The following is a 19042-nucleotide window of genomic DNA, read 5'->3' as shown; positions in this document are numbered from 1 at the left end:
CAGATGTAAATTAAAACCATAATGAAATATCGCTGTATACACCAAAGGAGCCTAAACTAAAGTCTGAAAATATTGTGTTGACAAGAACATGGAGCAAGAGAAACTCTCCTACACAGCTAATGAGTGGACAAGTGGTTCAACCACCGTGGAAAAGCGTTTAGCATTATCTAATAAAGTGGAAGATGCCCATCTATGATGCCGTAATTCACTGCTACACGTATAACAAATACACGTAGTATTATTACATGTGTATCTTCAAAAGCAGACAAAAGGAACTATATTGTTAAGGCATGTAGATACATACAGGGAAATTATTAAGAAAATCAAGGAAGTGATTGCCATAAAAGTCAAAATACTACTGATCTACTGTGAGGAGGGAATGGTATATGTTGGAGTAAGATCACAGAGGTCCTTTTTGAATACTGGCAAGACTCTTCTAGTTGGCCTAGATGGTGGTTACATGAGTATTCCCTCTCTAAGTGTTCCCTTTATAACTGTTCAATATACTTTATGTTCTCATTGCATTTATCTTTGTGTTATATTTCACAATAAAAATTGGCTTTGAAAAGCATTTAATTCAACAACCACATGTGACAGAACTCTTAGCAAACTAGGAATAGAAGGGGGCTTCCTTAATTTGATAAAATTTCATAATAAAAAAAAAAAACTATGGCAAACACCATTCTTACTGGGAAAACGTTGGAAGTGTTTCCTTTAAAACCAGGAACAAAAGAAAGAAGCCAGCTATTACTGTTTGTATTCAACATTGTACTAAAGGTCCCAGCCAGCACAAGCAGAGAGAATTAAAGGCACAGCATTGGAAAGGAAAAAGCACACTGCCATCATCTGCAGATGACATGACTGTCTTTGTAGAAAATTCCAAGAGTCTACAGAAAAATTAGTATACATAAAAGAGAGCTTATTAAGGTGGTTAATAAGCTAAAATCAATATTTAAAATCAATTGTGGTTCTATATACCAGCAAAAAGCAATTCGAAATGCAATCTTAAAAAATACCATTTACCGTAACAGAAAAGCAGTAAAGTACGTAGGAATAAGTAAAACAGAAGATGGGCATTATCTGTATGCAGAAAATGATGCAAGTTCATTTGAAGACATTAACGGTCTAAATAACTTGAGAGATACCCAAAATCCATGATAGGAAGTTTCAATAACAAAAAGGTATTGGGCTTCCCTGGTGGTGCAGTGGTTAAGAATCCAGCTGCCGATGCAGGGGACACGGGTTCGTGCCCCAGTCCGGGAAGATCCCACATGCCGCGGAGCGGCTGGGCCCGTGAGCCGTGGCCGCTGAGCCTGCGCGTCCGGGGCCTGTGCTCCGCAGCGGGAGGGGCCGCAGCGGTGAGAGGTACACGTACCGCCAAAAAAAAAAAAAAAAAAAAAAGTCACTGAAAGAATGAATCAATCAGGAATATGAGAAATAATTCATAATGACCCAAAGTCTTCAGTGTAAAAGTCACTTACACTGCCAGTGAATATTCACTTGATAAATTTGACCCACACCCATCATATCCTCAGGATGAAGCTGGGGCTCACTGGGGCCCAGGATTTGCACACCCTGCCTGACATGGCCCGGTTTGAATCCAATGTGCACCGTCTTTCCCTGCCACTGGGAGACACTAGGAGGAGGGCTCACTCACTGTCTTCTGACCTCGGAATGAAGGGCTGTCAGGGACAGACAAGCAGGAGGGCAGTCACTGCAGATGCTGGTCAGAACAGCAGGTTTCCTTCCGGGAGGCGAGTGTGTCAGGCTAATGATACTAATAACGCAGGGGATGAGGCATGAGAGTCTGGAGGGGCAGGGGTGTAAGCAGAGACTTGGCTTAAAGCATTCTGCACAGGGAAGAGATCAGGGAGAGCAGGCAGATAGACCGGAAAGGCAGGTGGAGAGCACAGGAGAGAATGAAGAGCTTGGAGTGGGCAGGGGTCCCAGGTGAAGTTCGCTAAGCAATAAACATTGAGCATCTACTATCTGTCAGGTGCCAAGGAAGGATACAGGGTAAACAAGGCAAATGAGGTCTTTGTTCTCTAGTGTCTGTGGGGCTGGGTGGGGTCAGACAATAAACAGTAAACAAATATAAGATCATTTCAGAGAGTGATGAGTTGGAAAAACAGTGAAACATACCAATGAGACAGAGTGGGTGGCTGAATGACAAGAGGGAGCCAACTAGGTGAAGATGCGGGGGGCAAAGCATTCCAGGAAGAGGGGATGAAAAGTACAGGGTGCCAAGAGGATAATTTCAGATGTTTAGAACATCAAGAAGTCTGACCTGGCACATTGCTTGAATATTGAGGAGTAAGAGCTGGAGGGCCTCTCCTAACAAGGAGTTCAGATTTACTCCAAGCACAATGAAAAGCCACTCAAATATTTTAAGCAGGCAAGAATATGATACAATTTAGATTTTCAAAACATTATTAGAGGACTACCTTCCCTTTGGTGGGGCTAATGGCGGACTCCGGGAGGGCTCACGCCAAGGATCACTTCCCAGAACTTCTGCTGCCAGTGTCCTTGTCCCCGCGGTGAGCCACAGCCACCTGCTGCCTCTGCAGGAGACCCTCCAACACCAGCAGCAGATAAGCCAACATTTCCAGTTAAAGGTGCTTATCCCCAGTGCTGAACTTTCTTTGGAGGAATCCAATCAAAGGGGCTTGGATCCACAGTCAAATCACTGCCCACAACTGGCGAAAGGTGACAGGGAGTGTGAAGAGTTCTCCTGTTTTGAAAGGAATCTCAAGAAAGAATGGCTGAACTAAAAACCAAGCTGACATGAAAAGCGGGGCCAGGAGGAGGGATAGCGACAGGACATTCTAGAGCCTCCTAGGGGCTCTTATCAGGAATAGATGCATTAGAGAGCAGACAGCAGAAGCAAGAAGAACAACAATCCTGCAGCCTGTGGAACAAAAGCCACATTCACAGAAAGATAGACAACATGAAAAGGCAGAGGGCTATGTACCAGATGAAGGAACAAGATAAAACCCCAGAAAAACAACTAAATGAAGTGGAGATGGGCAACCTTCCAGAAACAGAATTCAGAATAATGATAGTGAAGATGATCCAGGACCTCGGAAAAAGAATGGAGGCAAAGATCGAGGAGATGCAAGAAATGTTTAACAAAGACCTAGAAGAATTTAAGAACAAACAGAGATGAACAATACAGTAACTGAAATGAAAACTACACTAGAAGGAATCAATAGCAGAATAACTGAGGCAGAAGAACAGATAAGTGACCTGGAAGACAGAATGGTGGAATTCACTGCTGTGGAACAGAATAAAGAGAAAAGAATGAAAAGAAATGAAGACAGCCTAAGAGACCTCTAGGACAACATTAAATGCAGCAACATTCACATTATAGGGGTCCCAGAAGGAGAAGAGAGAGAGAAAGGACCCGAGAAAATATTTGAAGAGATTATAGTTGAAAACTTCCCTAACATGGGAAAGGAAATAGCCACCCAAGTCCAGGAAGCGCAGAGAGTCCATACAGGATAAACCCAAGGAGAAACATGCCGAGTCACATAGTAATCAAATTGACAAAAATTAAAGACAAAGAAAAATTATTAAAAGCAACAAGGGAAAAACGACAAATAACATACAAGGGAACTCCCGTAAGGTTAACAGCTGATTTCTCAGCAGAAACTCTGCAAGCCAGAAGGGAGTGGCATAACATATTTAAAGTGATGAAAGGGAAGAACCTACAACCAAGATTACTCTACCCCGGCAAGAATCTCATTCAGATTCGATGGAGAAATCAAAAGCTTTACAGACAAGCAAAAGCTGAGAGAATTCAGCACCACCAAACCAGCTCTACAACAAATGCTAAAGGAACTTCTCTAAGTGGGAAACACAAGAGAAGAAAAGGACCTACAAAAACAAACCCAAAACAATTAAGAAAATGGTCATAGGAACATACATATCGATAATTACCTTAAACGTGATGGAATAAATGCTCCAACACAGGCTTGCTGAATGGATACAAAAACAAGACCCATATATATGCTGTCTACAAGAGACTCACTTCAGACCTAGGGACACATACACACTGAAAGTGAGGGGATGGAAAAAGATATTCCATGCAAATGGAAATGAAAAGAAAGCTGGAGTAGCAATACTCATATCAGATAAAATAGACTTTAAAATAAAGACGTTACAAGAGATAAGGAAGGACGCTACATAATGATCAAGGGATCAATCCAAGAAGAAGATATAACAATTATAAATATATATGCACCCAACATAGGAGCACCTCAATACATAAGGCAACTGCTAACAGCTATAAAAGAGGAAATTGACAGTAACACAATAATAGTGGGGGACTTTAACACCTCACTTACATCAATGGACAGATCATCCAAACAGGAAATTGATAAGGAAACACAAGTTTTAAATGATACAATAGACCAGATAGATTTAATTAATATTTATAGGATATTCCATCCAAAAACAGCAGATTAAACTTTCTTCTCAAGTGCGCATGGAACATTCTCCAGGATAGATCACATCTTGGGTCACAAATCAAGGCTCAGTAAATTTAAGAAAATTGAAATCGTATCAAGCATCTTCTCTGATCACAACGCTATGAGATTAGAAATCAATTACAGGGAAAAAATGTAAAAAACACAAACACATGAAGGCTAAACAATATGTTACTAAATAACCAAGAGATCACTGAAGAAATCAAAGAGGAAATCAAAAAATACCTAGAGACAAATGACAATGAAAACACGACGATCCAAAACCTATGGGATACAGCAAAAGCAGTTCTAAGAGGAAAGTTTAAAGCTATCCAAGCCTACCTCAAGAAACAAGAAAAATCTCAAATAAACAACCTAACCTTACACCTAAAGGAACTAGAGAAAGAAGAACAAACAAAACCCAAAGTTACCAGAAGGAAAGAAATCATAAAGATCAGAACAGAAATAAATGAAATAGAAACAAAGAAAACAATAGCAAAGATCAATAAAACTAAAAGCTGGTTCTTTGAGAAGGTAAACAAAATTGATAAACCATCAGCCAGACTCATCAAGAAAAAGAGGGAGAAGACTCAAATCAATAAAATTAGAAATGAAAAAGGAGAAGTTACAACAGAAACTGCAGAAATACAAAGCGTCCTAAGAGACTAATACAAGCAACTCTATGACATAAAATGACAACTTGGAGGAAATGGACAAATTCTTAGAAAGGTATAACCTTCTAAGACTGAACGAGGAAGAAAGAGAAAATATGAACACACCAACCACAAGTAATGAAATTGAAACTGTGATTAAAAATCTTCCAACAAACAAAAGTCCAGGACCAGATGGCTTCACAGGCGAATTCTATCAAACATTTAGAGAAGAGCTCACGCCCCTCCTTCTCAAACTCTTCCAAAAAATTGCAGAGGAAGAAACACTTCCAAACTCATTCTATGAGGCCACCATCACCTTGATACCAAAACCAGACAAAGATATTACAAAAAAAGAAAATTACAGACCAATTATCACAGATGAATATAGATGCAAAAATCCTCAACAAAATACTAGCAAACAGAATCCAACAACACATTAAAAGGCATACACCATGATCAAGTGGGATTTATCCCAGGGATGCAAGGATTCTTCAATATATGCAAATCAATCAATGTGATACACCATATTAAAAAGTTGAAGAATAAAAACTATATGATCATCACAATAGATGCAGAAAAAGCTTCTGACAAAATTCAACACCCCTTTATGATAAAAACTCTTCAGAAAGTGGGCATAGGGGGAACCTACCTCAACATAATAAAGGCCATATACGACAAACCCACAGCAAACATCATTCTCAATGGTGAAAAACTGAAAGCATTTCCTCTAAGATCAGGAACAAGACAATGATATCACTCTCACCACTATTATTCAACATAGTTTTGGAAGTCCTAGCCACGGCAATCAGAGAAGAAAAAGAAATAAAAGGAATCCAAATTGGAAAAGAAGAAGTAAAACTGTCACTGTTTGCAGATGACATGATATTATACATAGAGAATCCTAAAGATGCCACCAGAAAACTACTAGAGCTAATCAATGAATTTGGTAAAGTTGCAGGATACACAATTAATGCACAGAAATCTCTTGCATTCCTATACACTAATGATGAAAAATCTGAAAGAGAAATTAAGGAAACACTCCCATTTACCACTGCAACAAAAAGAATAAAATACCTAGGAATAAGCCTACCTAGGGAGACAAAAGACCTGTATGCAGAAAACTATAAGACACTGATGAAAGAAATTAAAGATGATACAAACAGACGGAGAGATATACCATGTTCTTGGGTTGGAAGAATCAACATTGTGAAAATGACTATACTACCCAAAGCAATCTACAGATTCAATGCAATCCCTATCAAATTAGCAATGGCATTTTTTACAGAACTAGAGCAAAAAATCTTAAAATTTGTATGGAGACCCAAAAGACCCTGAATAGCCAAAGCAGTCTTGAGGGAAAAAAATGGAGCTGGAGAAATCAGACTCCCTGACTTCAGACTATACTATAGAGCTACAGTAATCAAGACAATATGGTACTGGCACAAAAACAGAAATACAGATCAATGGAACAGGATAGAAAGCCCAGAGATAAACCCATGCACCTATGGCCAACTAATCTATGACAAAGGAGGCAAGGATATACAATGGAGAAAAGACAGTCTCTTCAATAAGTGGTGCTGGGAAAACTGGACAGCTACATGTAAAAGAATGAAATTAGAACACTCCCTAACATGATACACAAAAATAAACTCTAAATGGATTAGAGACCTAAATGTAAGACCAGACACTATAAAACTCTTAGAGGAAAACATAGAAAGAACACTCTTTGACATAAATCACAGCAAGATCTTTTTGGATCCACCTCCTTGAGTAATGGAAATAAAAACAAAAATAAACAAATGGGACCTAACGAAACTTAAAAGCTTTTGCACAGCAAAGGAAGCCATAAACAAGACGAAAAGACAACCCTCAGAATGGGAGAAAAGATTTGCAAATGAATCAACAGACAAAGGATTAATCTCCAAAATATATAAACAGCTCATGTAGCTCAATATTAAAAAAAACAAACAACCCAATCCAAAAATGGGCAGAAGACCTAATAGACATTTCTCCAAAGAAGACATACAGATGCCCAAGAAGCACATGAAAAGCTGCTCAACATCACTAATTATTAGAGAAATGCAAATCAAAACTACAATGAGGTATCACCTCACACCAGTTAAAATGGGCATCATCAGAAAATCTACAAACAACAAATGCTGGAGAGGGTGTGGAGAAAAGGGAACCCTCCTGCATTGTTGGTGGGAATGTAAATTGATACAGACACTATGGAGAACAGTATGGAGGTTCCTTAAAAAACGAAAAATAGAATTACCATATGACCCAGCAATCCCACTACTGGGCATATACCCAGAGAAAACCATAATTCAAAAAGACACATGCACCCCAATGTTCACTGCAGCACTATTTACAATAGCCAGGACATGGAAGCAACCTAAATGCCCATCGACAGAGGAATGGATAAAGAAGATGTGGTACATATACACAATGGAATATTACTCAGCCATAAAAAGGAACGAAATTGGGTCATTAGTAGAGACGTGGATGAATCTAGAGACTGTCATACAGAGTGAAGTAAGTCAGAAAGAGAAAAACAAATATCGTATATTAATGCATATATGTGGAACCTAGAAAAATGGTACAGATGAACCGGTTTGCAGGGCAGAAATTGAGACACAGATGTGGAGAACAAACATGTGGACATCACGCGGGGAAAGCGGCGGGGGGTTGGGGGTGGTGGTGGTGGGATGAATTGGGAGATTGGGATTGACATATATGCACTAATATGTATAAAATGGATAACTAATAAGAACCTGCTGTATAAAAAAATTACTAGATATTGTGAAGACTAGTTTGTAAAGGGCAAGGGCAGAAGCAACAAGATTATAGCAAGATTATAACAATGATGGAGAGAAGGAGATGAATTCAGGACATGTTTTAGATGCAGAGCTCACAGGACTTGCTGATGAATTAGATACACGGTGGGAATCAGTGAGAAAAGGGAAAGGGAGGAAGGATGTTTCCTAGGTTTTTCGCCTGAACAAGCAGAAGCCATCATACCCCTGGATGGGGAACACTACTGGGAGAGGGATGGATTGGCGGGGGGTGGGGGGCAGCAGTGGTAATTCGAGACATCTATTTGAGCCATAGGAGCTTTATATGGCTTTAGGCATCCAAGTGGAGATGTCAAGTAGGCTGTTGGATAAACGAGTCTGGAGCGCTGGATATAAATTTAGGACTTGCTGACATTTACATAGTATTTAAGCCCTGGGACTGGATGACATCACTGGACCGAGAATGTGGAACGAGAAGGGGGCCAAGGACTAAGCCCTAGCAAGTTCCCACATTTAGAGGTCAGGCAGAAGACGGAGAAGGAAAAGCCAGGGAGGATGAAGGAAATTAGAAGAGTGTACTGTCCTAGAAGTGCAACTCAAGTAAAACAGGGTAACCTGAAGGGGGGGCGGGTAGGACAGGATGAGAGTGGGGGCAGGGGAAGCCCATTTAGATAGAGAGGTTAGGGAAGGCCTCGCAGAAGGGGTGACATTGGATCTAACTGAAATTTTAATGAAATGAGTGAATCATTGTGAAAAGCCAGGGTAAAACATTCCAGGCAGTGGGAACAGCAAATGCAAAGGCCCTGTGGCAGGTTAAGCCCTTCTAACTATAGTAACATAGATCAGGTCCAGTGTGGCAGAGGCATGAAGAGTGTTAGGAGGGGCGGGGCCAGGTTATACAGGGCCCTGTAAGTCACGGTGAGGAGTTTGATACTCTGAGCGCAAGAAAAGCTGAGTAATGCAACTCGGTCTACCTATTTTAAAGATCGTTTGGTTTGCTTCGGGGAGAATGCATTGCAGCAGGACCAGAATGGAATCAGGGGATCAAGCTGTTGGGATAATCCAAGGTCTCCACTCCCACCCTGACCCCGACCTCATCCCCAGCACTCAGCACTCTCCAGCTGGGGCGAAACAGAGTTGGGGTCACAGAGCTTTGGGTGACTCAGAATCTCAGAGGTTGACCGGGGCAACCAACGGTGTTCATGGAGGTGGGGTGAAGGGTGGAGAAGCCCACCACCGGAACCCGGGGAATCGGACGGTGCTGACCCTCCGCTGCCCTCTCGCATTCTGCACCTGGGTCGCAGCCGGGCGCGGCTCCCCAGGCGCGGCAGCGGGAGGGTTAAACCATGCGGGAGGGGGAGAGGCGGAGACCAAGCGCTCCGAGCTGCCGCGCCGAGCCCCGCCGGGCCGAGCGCAGCCCGAGCCGAGCCGAGCCGAGCCGAGCCGAGCATCTCCCGCCGCCGCCGCCCCGCGCCCCGGGCGCCCGCCCCCACCCTCTACAGCACCCCGCTGCCCTCAGAATCCCCCGACCATGCCCAGTGCCCCACACGCTCGCGCGACCCCCCAGCCCGGCGCAGCCCCGAGCTCCCGCAGCCATCGCGCCGCCGCGCCAGGCATGCAGGTGAGCGAGAGGAACCCCCACGCCCCCGCCCGAGGGAGCCCGGCCCTGCCCTCCCCGACTCCGCGCCTTTCGCCCCCCGCCCCTCCAGGCGCGGTCCCTCGTCCGGCTCGAGCCTCCAGCGCATAAGCGCCCCTTCCCCACCACGCTTTCCTTCGCTCCGCGGGTCCCGACTCCATCCTGCCCTCCTGGCGCAGCGGTCGCCGTCCCCGCCGCTGCCTTCCTCCCGCCTTGGGCTCAGCCCCCGGCTCCTTGCATCCTCCAGCCTCGGCTTCCCTTTCTGCTCTCGGCGCTCCCGCCCGAGGAGACCCCTCGCCTACCTCCTGGTCCTCGTCCCCCGCCCCCCTTATCGCTTTCCAGCCCTGTCCAGGGAGCGTGGGCCTGTGGGAGGGGTGGGCTCGCGGCCGCGCTGGGGATGGGGCCCGGTTCCCCCAGCCCGAGGCTCCCGCCCCACCCCCAGCTCGTCTCCTGCGCACAACAGGTCGGTGAGGAGCGAGGGGAGGGGGGGGTGGCGCGCCAGCCAGGGTACTTGGGGCTTCCTGGACAGGGTGACTAAGGGGTGCGGGGTCCGGGGACTGCAGATGACGTTGGTTGGGGAGGTGGGATGCACAGGCGGAGAGGCGAGTGGGTCCTGGAGTCAGCTGGCCACAGACGTCCCTGGAAGCCCTTTTCCCCTCCCCTGGCTCACACGCCTTCCTCTGTCCCTGCAGCATCGTTCTTTTCCCGGTTCCGTCTCCCTTCTTCCCACCTGGGCCCCATCCCTGCCTCTCTCCGTAGCTCCGTATCCCTTTCCGTTGGAAGAAACAATTTCCATCTCCTCCATCTTTGCTGTTCCCGTTTTCCGTCCCCCGTCCCTTCCTTGTCTCGTGTTGTCCTCAGTACCATGTTCTCTCCTTTCCCCCTTCCTTCCTCCCCATCCCTGGTCCCGTCCATCCCTCTTCTCCCTTCCCCTTCCACGATCTCCACTTCCCATCCTGCCTGGACCTTTCCTTCCTCCTCCTCCTGCCCTTCCTCCTTCTTCCCCGCTCCTGTGACCGCTTCACCCTCTCAGCTTCCCTCCCTGACCTTTACTCCCCTCCTCAGCATCCTCCAGCTGCCGATCTCCTCTGCGCCCCCCAGTCCATTCCTTCAGGACTAGCCCCCTTCATCTGCTTCCTCTTCACCTTTCTCTTCCCTTCTCACGCCTCACCAGCCTTCCCTGTCTCAGGCCATCATGCCTTCACATCTCTCCCCACAGCCCACTTCCCCAATCCCTTCCCCAGACTCTCCCACCTACTCCCCTGTTATTCTCTGAGAGGGTTTAATGTCCAGATTTAGACCCAGAATCCAGAGGACACCAAGTGTCATATCCTCATTCACTGGGGAGCCTGCTGCCGCCGCCTGGATCCACCACCCTCAGCTCTGAGAACGTGTCCTCCTCTTTCAAAACCATCCATCCCGATTCTCCCAGGACTCTTTACCCAGGAGAGCTACATTTGAGGGGGTGGCCTCTCCCCAACTCCACCTCCCCTCAGAGGGCACCTATGCATTTGGATGATGGAACATTGAGCAAATATTATATTCTGTAGTTTTCCTCCCGCCCACCTCCTCTCTCTTTCCTTCCATCCCTCCATCTCCTGTTCCCCTGCTCCTGAAGACGAGATTCCTGGGGCCATTCAATCATAAGAGAAAGGCCTCAGACAACAAGTGGGGTGGGCAGGCGGGGATGCTCCCCCGTGCAACCACACACGTTCACACACTCACTCAGATTGACTTCCTCTTCCCTCCCCCACTCAGACTCCCTCCCTCCCTCGGTAGGTGCTCAAGGAATCACAAGGTTCTTGGCTCTAAATTAAGATCTAAGAAAAGCTAGGAGCTGTGGGCAGAGGAAGTGAGACGGAAGGAAGCCAGAGAAGTGAGAGTAGACCCTGGGGGGGGGAGGTAACAGGGACCTGGGAAGTTGTGTAGATAGGGGCTGGGGACTAGACAGGGGACCACTCTGGGGGTTCCCCTCCCCGCTCCCCACCCCCCGCAAGAGGATGCTAGGCAGCCATGGCTCCTGAGTGGCAGCAGCATAGCTGGCAGCCACAGCTGGGAGGGGAGATGGAGGTGAGTTGGTGGATGAATGAGCTGGGGAAGTACTCAGGGCAGGGTTGGGATGTGACGACCCCTCTCTCCCCCAGTAAAGGCTGAAAATCTGGGTCATCTCTGAGGACGATCTCGGACATGGAGTCCAGAATGTGGTAAGTCTGGCCCAGCAGGGGAAGCTTGGAAGCCACTTTCCCTGGGGTCTTGGCCCTTTCCCTCCTAGGCCCACCCGGGGCCTTCCAGCCTGAGGGCTAGACCCTAGGAAGATGGGAAATGACACCAGTCTTCCCAAGGCCCACCTACTTTTTTCACAGAGTCTTGGAGGGAGGCGGCCTGTCCTCTGCACACATAAGCCCAAGATGGCCTTGGTTTCACCCGCTCTCTCTCCCTTCCCGCAGGCCTGCGCTGCTGCTGTCCCATCTCCTCCCTCTCTGGCCACTGCTGTTGCTGCCCCTCCCACCGCCTGCCCAAGGTTCCTCCTCCTCCCCTCGGACCCCACCAGCCCCAGCCCGGCCCCCCTGTGCCCGGGGAGGGCCCTCAGCCCCACGCCATGTGTGCGTGTGGGAGCGAGCACCTCCACCAAGCCGCTCCCCGCGGGTCCCAAGATCACGTCGGCAAGTCCTGCCAGGCACCTCGCCCCCGGCCACCCCATCAGGCTTTGAAGAGGGGCCACCCTCATCCCAGTACCCCTGGGCTATTGTGTGGGGTCCTACAGTGTCTCGAGAGGATGGGGGGGACCCCAACTCTGCCAATCCTGGATTTCTGCCCCTGGACTATGGTTTCGCAGCCCCGCATGGGCTGGCCACCCCACACCCCAACTCAGACTCCATGCGGGGTGATGGAGATGGGCTTAGCCTTGGAGAAGCACCCGCCACCCTGCGGCCAGTCCTGTTCGGGGGCCGCGGGGAAGGTGAGTGGGAGTCGGGGAGGTTGGTAGGGATTTGGGGGTGGGGAGGCTGGCTGAAGACTCTAAAGGAAGCAACAGAGGTCCTCCTGCCTGTTAGCTCCTTCCACAAATGTGTCGGGCACTAACGCTGGCACAGGAGGCCGAGACCAAGATGCATCTGAGCCTCAGAGGAGCTCAGGTCCACTGGAGAAGACAGATGTGTAAACACTCGGGGATGAGTCAACGTAATACATTCTCTAGTGGAGGTGTGCACAGCATGTTGTTAGGCAGAGAGAGAAGGGAGAGACTACTTCTGCCTGGGGATCAGGACACCCTCCAAGAACTGACATTTAAGCGGGACCTTGGAAACAGTGGGAGTATTCCAGGCAGAGGAAATGAACGAGCCCTTCAGGGTGACATCTCGGCTCGGGGAGCGCTGAGACGGGGCCAGTGGTCTGGGGGTGGGGCCAGGGTGGAGATGGACGTTTACAGCCCCTAGTTTCTGTGCAGAGAGAGAAGATCTCTGTGACCTTGGAACCTCCTCCTCATCCCATATATATAGAAGATTTGGGGAAGTGGAGAAAAAGGATTTGGGAGGAAAAGAGCTGAAAACTCTGCGGAAAGCCGATGATAAAAATAAAGCGGGGAGGCTCCAGAGAAGCAGAAAGAGTTGGGGAATGTGGCTTCAAACGGCAACGCTCCAACCCAATCTCCAGCCTCTCTCAGCTCCCTCCACCTCAAGCCTCCCTAAAAATTTCTCCCTACCCCAAGCAGGTGTGGACCCTCAGCTCTACGTCACAATTACCATCTCCATCATCATTGTTCTCGTGGCCACTGGCATCATCTTCAAGTTCTGGTAAGCTGGGGTGGGGGGAGGAGATGCTGGCATCCCCATCAATGTTTGGCTACATTTGGCTGGAAGGAGGGAAGGAGCCAGGGCGGCGGTTTTGCTGGCGGTGGGATAGGAAGTGGTGGGTTAGGGCAAGACTTTGGGAAAAGGTAGGAAGGATTCGGGTGGGGGAAGCTCTGAGAAATGAGTGCAGATCCCTTCTGGGGAAACACAAGGGTGATGGGAGAGGGGGGGAGTCATTTGTGTGCACGGGGTTTGGTGGCCAGCCCTTGTCCCCGTATCCTGCACGACCCATTCTGCAGAGCCCCTTCTTAAGGCTGCCTGGGGAGGAGGGAGAAAAATCCGAGCTTCCTTTGCACACACTTCATATCGGGTCGCTCAGTCCTTCCCACTTGACTGCAAGAATCATTAGACTCAGGCGTCCAGGTCATTAGCTGACTTTGAACTAGAACTAAAGCTGCCAGGCACCTGCTGCGGAGGTTTGAAATGGCTCTGCTGGGTATGCGTGGGGGAGAGGCGGTTCTGGGGGACTCTGTGTGTCTGTGGGGAGGAGCTACTCATTCTGTGGATCTGAACCAGGCGGGAGGGTGGCTTAGATTCCCGAGCCCCCTGGCGGGGAGAGGAAGTGGTTTTGTGGACGCGGTCTCAGGACACGGGGCTTAGGGACCTGTTAGAGGCTGGTTTCTCTGCTGTAGGATGTTGCGGGTGCCTGAGGGAGGCTAGGGGTGGCCAGCGCTGGAAGCCCAGGTTGGGGGCTTCCTGAGTGTGTGAGAACCTCTTTCCTTCCGGGGCACCAGCTGGGACCGTAGCCAGAAGCGGCGCAGGCCCTCTGGGCAGCAAGGTGCCCTGAGGCAGGAGGAGAGCCAGCAGCCCTTGACAGACCTGTCCCCAGCCGGGGTCACTGTGCTGGGGGCCTTCGGGGACTCGCCCACCCCCACCCCTGACCACGAGGAGCCCCGAGGGGGACCCCGGCCTGGGATGCCCCAGCCCAAGGGGGCTCCAGCCTTCCAGCTGAACCGGTGAGGGCAGGGCAGAGGGCTGGGAGGGCGGGCAGGGGAGGCACCTCGGGGCTGCGACTGTGGGCTTGGGGCGCTCCCTCCCGGGCGGGTGGAAAGGAGGCAGACCTGCCCCCCCCACCCCGGGAGACTGGACCCCTCCTCACCGGGGCACCCTTCCATCTCCCGCTGTCTGTGGATCTGCGTCCTGTTCTCATGCTGCCATTTAACTCCAACTCTGCCCTCCTAAACTTGATCCCTTTTATTTCTTGGACTGCCCTCTTGATTCTGGCCTGCCTCTTGGTTCCTGACGGTGCCCTTTCCCTTTTCCTCTCAGGATTCCCTTGGTGAATCTGTGATCCCCCCAAGCCTGGGCTGCCACCAAGCAGGGGGCCAAGGGGCCGGCACAGCCCCCATCCCGCTGAGGGCAGGGCGGCTGTGGGCGCCTCGGAACACTCGCTAGCCCGCGGGTGAGCGCACCTGCTCAGCCTCCTTTAGGTGGGGGCCTCACATATCTGTGGCTTTTGGCCCCCGGCCCCGCCCTGGCACACTCACATGAGAGCCTTGCACACTCACCTCTCCCCTCACGAGCCACTGCACACACTCATGCTCTTGTACGGCCAGTCTCACTAGCCACGTCTCCCCCCTCCGCGGATCCCTCGCGTCCTCCCTTTCGTCTCACACTGTTCCCTTTGTCTTCTCCCCCGTCCCACCCATCGCTCAGTGGCCCGTCACTCAGAGGTCAGTGGGTGACTCCCGTGGACTCTCGTGTGCATGTCCCGGCCCCGCGCTGTGGCGTTGTGTGTCATGCTCACACTCTCGCCTCATGAACACTCACTGATTGAGTTTCTGTGGCCCCTGCATGCTGCCCCGGAGGTGGGTGGGAGGTGAGCTGGGGGCTCCATGGGCCTCCATCTGTCGCGGTCCCATCCCGCTCCGCGTCACGTGTTTCGCTGTCTCCCCCATCCCGCTCCGAGGGCTCCCTGTGGGAATGGGAGTACTGAGGGCGCAAACTCCCACCCCCTCCACTGCTAAATTCTGTTGTCTGGGAGGTGGCTTTTGGGGAGTCACCCGCTGCACTACATGAGAAAGGGGCTCCCATGTGCCCTCCCCTGCTTCCCAAGTCCTTCTGTCTCGTCTGTCCTGGCTGTCTGTGTGTGTCACTCTGGAATTCAGAGCCCCCTGAGCCAGTCCTCCACTTGCCGGCCTCCCTGAGGGCCTCCGTAACTCCACCTAGGCTGCCAGGGACCGGAGCCAGCTGGTTCAAGGCCATCGGGAGCTCTGCCTCCCAATCCGCCCCTCCCTCCCTCCCTCCCTCCTTGGTTCCTCCACTCTCCCTCCTTTTGCACCGCCCCCCCCCTCAGGTTTGTCCTGACTTCTCATGGCTTTCCCACCTTCCTTCCTACTTCCCTCTCTTACCTGGCTCCTATGCTGTGATATATATTTTTGTATTATCTCTTTCTTCTTGTGGTGATAATCTTGAATTCTTGTGGGATGTAAGTTTCAAAATTTTCAAATAAAGCCTTTGCAAGATACCTGAGTCCCCTGGTTCTGCCTTATGAGCCCCACAGAGAGAAGAGTAGGAGGGGCGATGGGCAGCTAAGAGGGAAGAAAAGAAGGATGGGGGGGAGTGCGGGTAACCCCTCCGGACCCGATGTGACCTGGCCTGCTCTGACCCGGGGTTGGGATTCGGGGGCTTTGACTCGGGATGGAATGGAAGGAAGAGACTCTGAAGGGGGCAGTCTTGACAAGGAGCAGCCGGAGCAAGAGAGAAACCGGAAGAGTGGTTTGTTAATTGCTAGAGAAGGTCAAGAGAGACCACGAAAAAGGAGGTAGAAGAAAAGGGAAACTTACGTAGAAGCACAGGCGACGGCGCAAGCAAGAAAAGGAAGAGGAGAGCGCTGATAGACACGTGGAGGTTGAAGGGCAAAAGGAGAAGGAAAAATGGAGCAACGGGCAAGCGGTGAGAGGGAGCCGCAGTGAAGAGGCTGGCTGCCCGCTTGCTTTATTTGCAGCCTTGCTCCCTCACCCGCCCCCGCCCGCAGCTGCCCCCAGAAGCCCCGCGGTTAGCTCTCGTTAGCTTTCCCCGCTCTGCCCTCTCTGAGAGGCACTGCTGGGGTGTGGGCGTGGAATCGAGGGGTGCGTTTGGAGGAGGGAGAGCAGGCTGCCCAGCTGGGATCAGTCACCTCTGAGCCCCCAGTTCTAGGTATGGCTCTCGTAACAGCCCTGCTAAAACCCACACGGCAGCCTCTCAGCTGTTGCTAGGTTCCGTTGCCATGGTAACCACCCAGGTCCCATTTCTCCCCCCACCCCCATCTGTGCCCCACTTGCTCCCTGGAAATGGGGGCGCTCCAGGGAGGAGAGGAGACGGTCACGTGCAAGAGGGGGGCTGCCCTGGCCTGTGTTGGCCTCCATGTGTTTATTTCTGCAGTTAGAATCAGGAATGTCCATGCATCTGTAGGTGGGTGCTGTAGGGGTTGGGGCGCTTTACTGTGTACTCAGGTGAAGTGTGGCTGAGTCCACGAAGCACACAACAGTGAGCGAGGTGGAGGGAGTGTATTTCTCAGGATCAGAGCTGTTTGTGGGTTCGGGTCATCAGACTCCCTAAGAAAAAGAAGAAAGAAGCAGACCCGGCCCAAGGAGTGATGAACCAGCTAAAAGCAGAGGTGCGAGGCAAACACGCTGCTGAGGCGGGCTCAGCGTCAACCCAGTGGGACCTGAAGAGACCCCAGCCTGAAGCTGGTGGAAGGGAGAGGGCTGGATGAGACCTGAGAGTGCAGGAAGAGGTGCTGCTGGGATGGGCTGGAGGCAGTGAGGGACGGACCTGAGGAGGAGGGGGAGGAGACTGACGGGAGAGGAAGCCTCATTGCCCTTTCCCTTCCTTCCCCACAGGAATCTAGTCCTTGTCAGGTGGGGGTTGGGGGGAAGAGGAGGCGCAGAAGGGGAAGAGCTGAAGTGCCCGGACAGCACATGTCTCTTATCACCTTCCTCTTCAGAGGGACGGTGTGACCCCAGGGCTCATCCATATTCAAAAGGCACACATGAAGGTCCCTAATGAAGAGGGACTTAATTATCACCTGATTAGACTGCTGTTTCCCTAAATTTAAATAAATTAAAATACACCAGCAAGACACAGGAAATTCTTACCTGTTCCTTCTCCCTAAATGCCCTCCTTCCCCATGGAAAGTCAGATGGCAGGGAGAGACAGAGGAGAAAGATGTCCGAGTCTTCTGAGTTGTGCTAAAGGAATGATCCCAAACTAAATCCCATTGTTACGCTAACCAGGAAGAGTCAGGAGGCCCTGGGGAAGGATCCTAACTTTATCTCATGTAGTGTTGAAACTGAAACTATGGGGCCTCGGGAGGTCCTCAGAAGGCTCCAGGTGGCAAAGGAGTCACTGCTTAGTCACAGACCAAGAACACAAACAGTGGCCATACTACCCCTTTGCTTCTTGGAGGCCACCTATCACTACTGGGACCAGCATCTCTCATCTGTATGCTTTCTTTGCCTCCTGAGCTGTGCATCAAATGACTAAGCCAGGCTTCTCTTAAGCATTTTTCTGGAATGCTTACCATTGTGGCTCAGACCAAACCAGGGAGTGGGGAAGCCCCCAGGAGGAGGGATCTCCCAGGCAGAGCTCAGGGTGTGGAAGTGATTCAAGATGGAAACAGTGTGCCAGCTGGAAAACCCCAGGCTAAAATTAACAGCCCTCCTCCCCCTACGCCCCACATTTATCTCTCTAAAGCTTTTCTCTAAGGAGTTCAAAGCACTAAAACTTGCTTCTTATAGCAAGGGCAGCAGCAGGGTTGACAATTGGAGACACCGAGGCCCGGGGGGTGCCAGTTATTGTAAATAGGAGAAGAACAGAAAGAACCAGAACTTATAGTGATTACCACCATTTTGCTCCCACTTTTCTATCTCTGCCCCCAAAGTCAAGGTTTCTCAAATCATCGATCTCTAACCCATACAGCAACGACGTCTGGTCACATCTGCGCCCTTAAGACCCTTATCCTATTGTGTCACTATTGGGTTGACACAGACAGGTTACAGAGTCCCAAAATGTGATAAAGAGAGCGGACGCTTTTAAAAAGATACAAATACATATCTTCTACTTAAACATTTAATTGGAATTTTTATTTTTAGGTGTCTTTTGCTACTTCCTGGGGAAGCTGTGACCTTGGGGAAAATCACTTAAGTCTTCAGAATCTTATGTTCATTATATGTAAAATTTGGCATTACAGTTATTCCTATCGGGGTTATTTTGATCTCTAAGCAAGGAACTATTACTGTTAATAGGAGGCACTTTGATTCTGTTTCACTCAAAATAGAGCTGAGCCCAGAGGGATTCTGGTCAGATCTGGGACAGGCTGGTGGCAGCATTCATTTACTCAAATAGCATGTATTTATTTAGCATCTACTGTGTGCTCAACAAAGCAGTGGGAGGGTACCATGTATGAGACAGTTTCTCCCGAGTTGCTGACAAACTTTCTGAAGAGTCACATATATGAAATAGTTAAAACAGCCAAAAAAAAAAAAAAAAAAGGTACGGACTAAATGCTGTGGAAATTCGGAGAACGAGACCGTTGGAGCAATCAAGGAAGGCTTCCTGAAAGAGTTCACATTAATTGTTCATTGATGCAACAAACGTTTACCAACTGCTTACTAAGTGCCAGGCTCTGAGGATACAGCAGCGAACAATTCAGAGTCCTTGC

General features: G+C 49.7%; 1 protein-coding gene across 4 annotated transcripts; it reads left to right on the top strand.

Annotated features, from left to right (window-relative positions):
* The first annotated feature begins 9327 nt into the window (after positions 1 to 9327).
* Positions 9328 to 15865, top strand: PIANP (PILR alpha associated neural protein). 4 transcript variants are annotated; one of them, XM_049694358.1, is made up of 6 exons: positions 9328 to 9535; positions 11700 to 11754; positions 11998 to 12509; positions 13260 to 13341; positions 14133 to 14354; positions 14668 to 15865. In XM_049694358.1, exons 2-6 carry the CDS (start codon positions 11738 to 11740, stop codon positions 14687 to 14689), a joined length of 855 nt encoding a protein of 284 aa, XP_049550315.1. In that variant the 5' UTR covers positions 9328 to 9535; positions 11700 to 11737; the 3' UTR covers positions 14690 to 15865. The 4 variants fall into 4 exon arrangements, with proteins under 4 accessions (XP_049550315.1, XP_004279098.1, XP_049550312.1 ...); XM_004279050.3 differs by having other exon boundaries at positions 9329 to 9535; positions 11695 to 11754; XM_049694355.1 differs by lacking the exon at positions 9328 to 9535 and adding an exon at positions 9621 to 10013 and having other exon boundaries at positions 11695 to 11754.
* The last annotated feature ends 3177 nt before the right edge of the window (positions 15866 to 19042 follow it).

This window comes from Orcinus orca, chromosome 11 (assembly GCF_937001465.1).
Source record: "Orcinus orca chromosome 11, mOrcOrc1.1, whole genome shotgun sequence".
NCBI lineage: Eukaryota > Metazoa > Chordata > Mammalia > Artiodactyla > Delphinidae > Orcinus > Orcinus orca.
The sequence above is the reverse complement of the archived record's forward strand: the minus strand, read 5'-3'. Positions and strand labels throughout refer to the sequence as shown.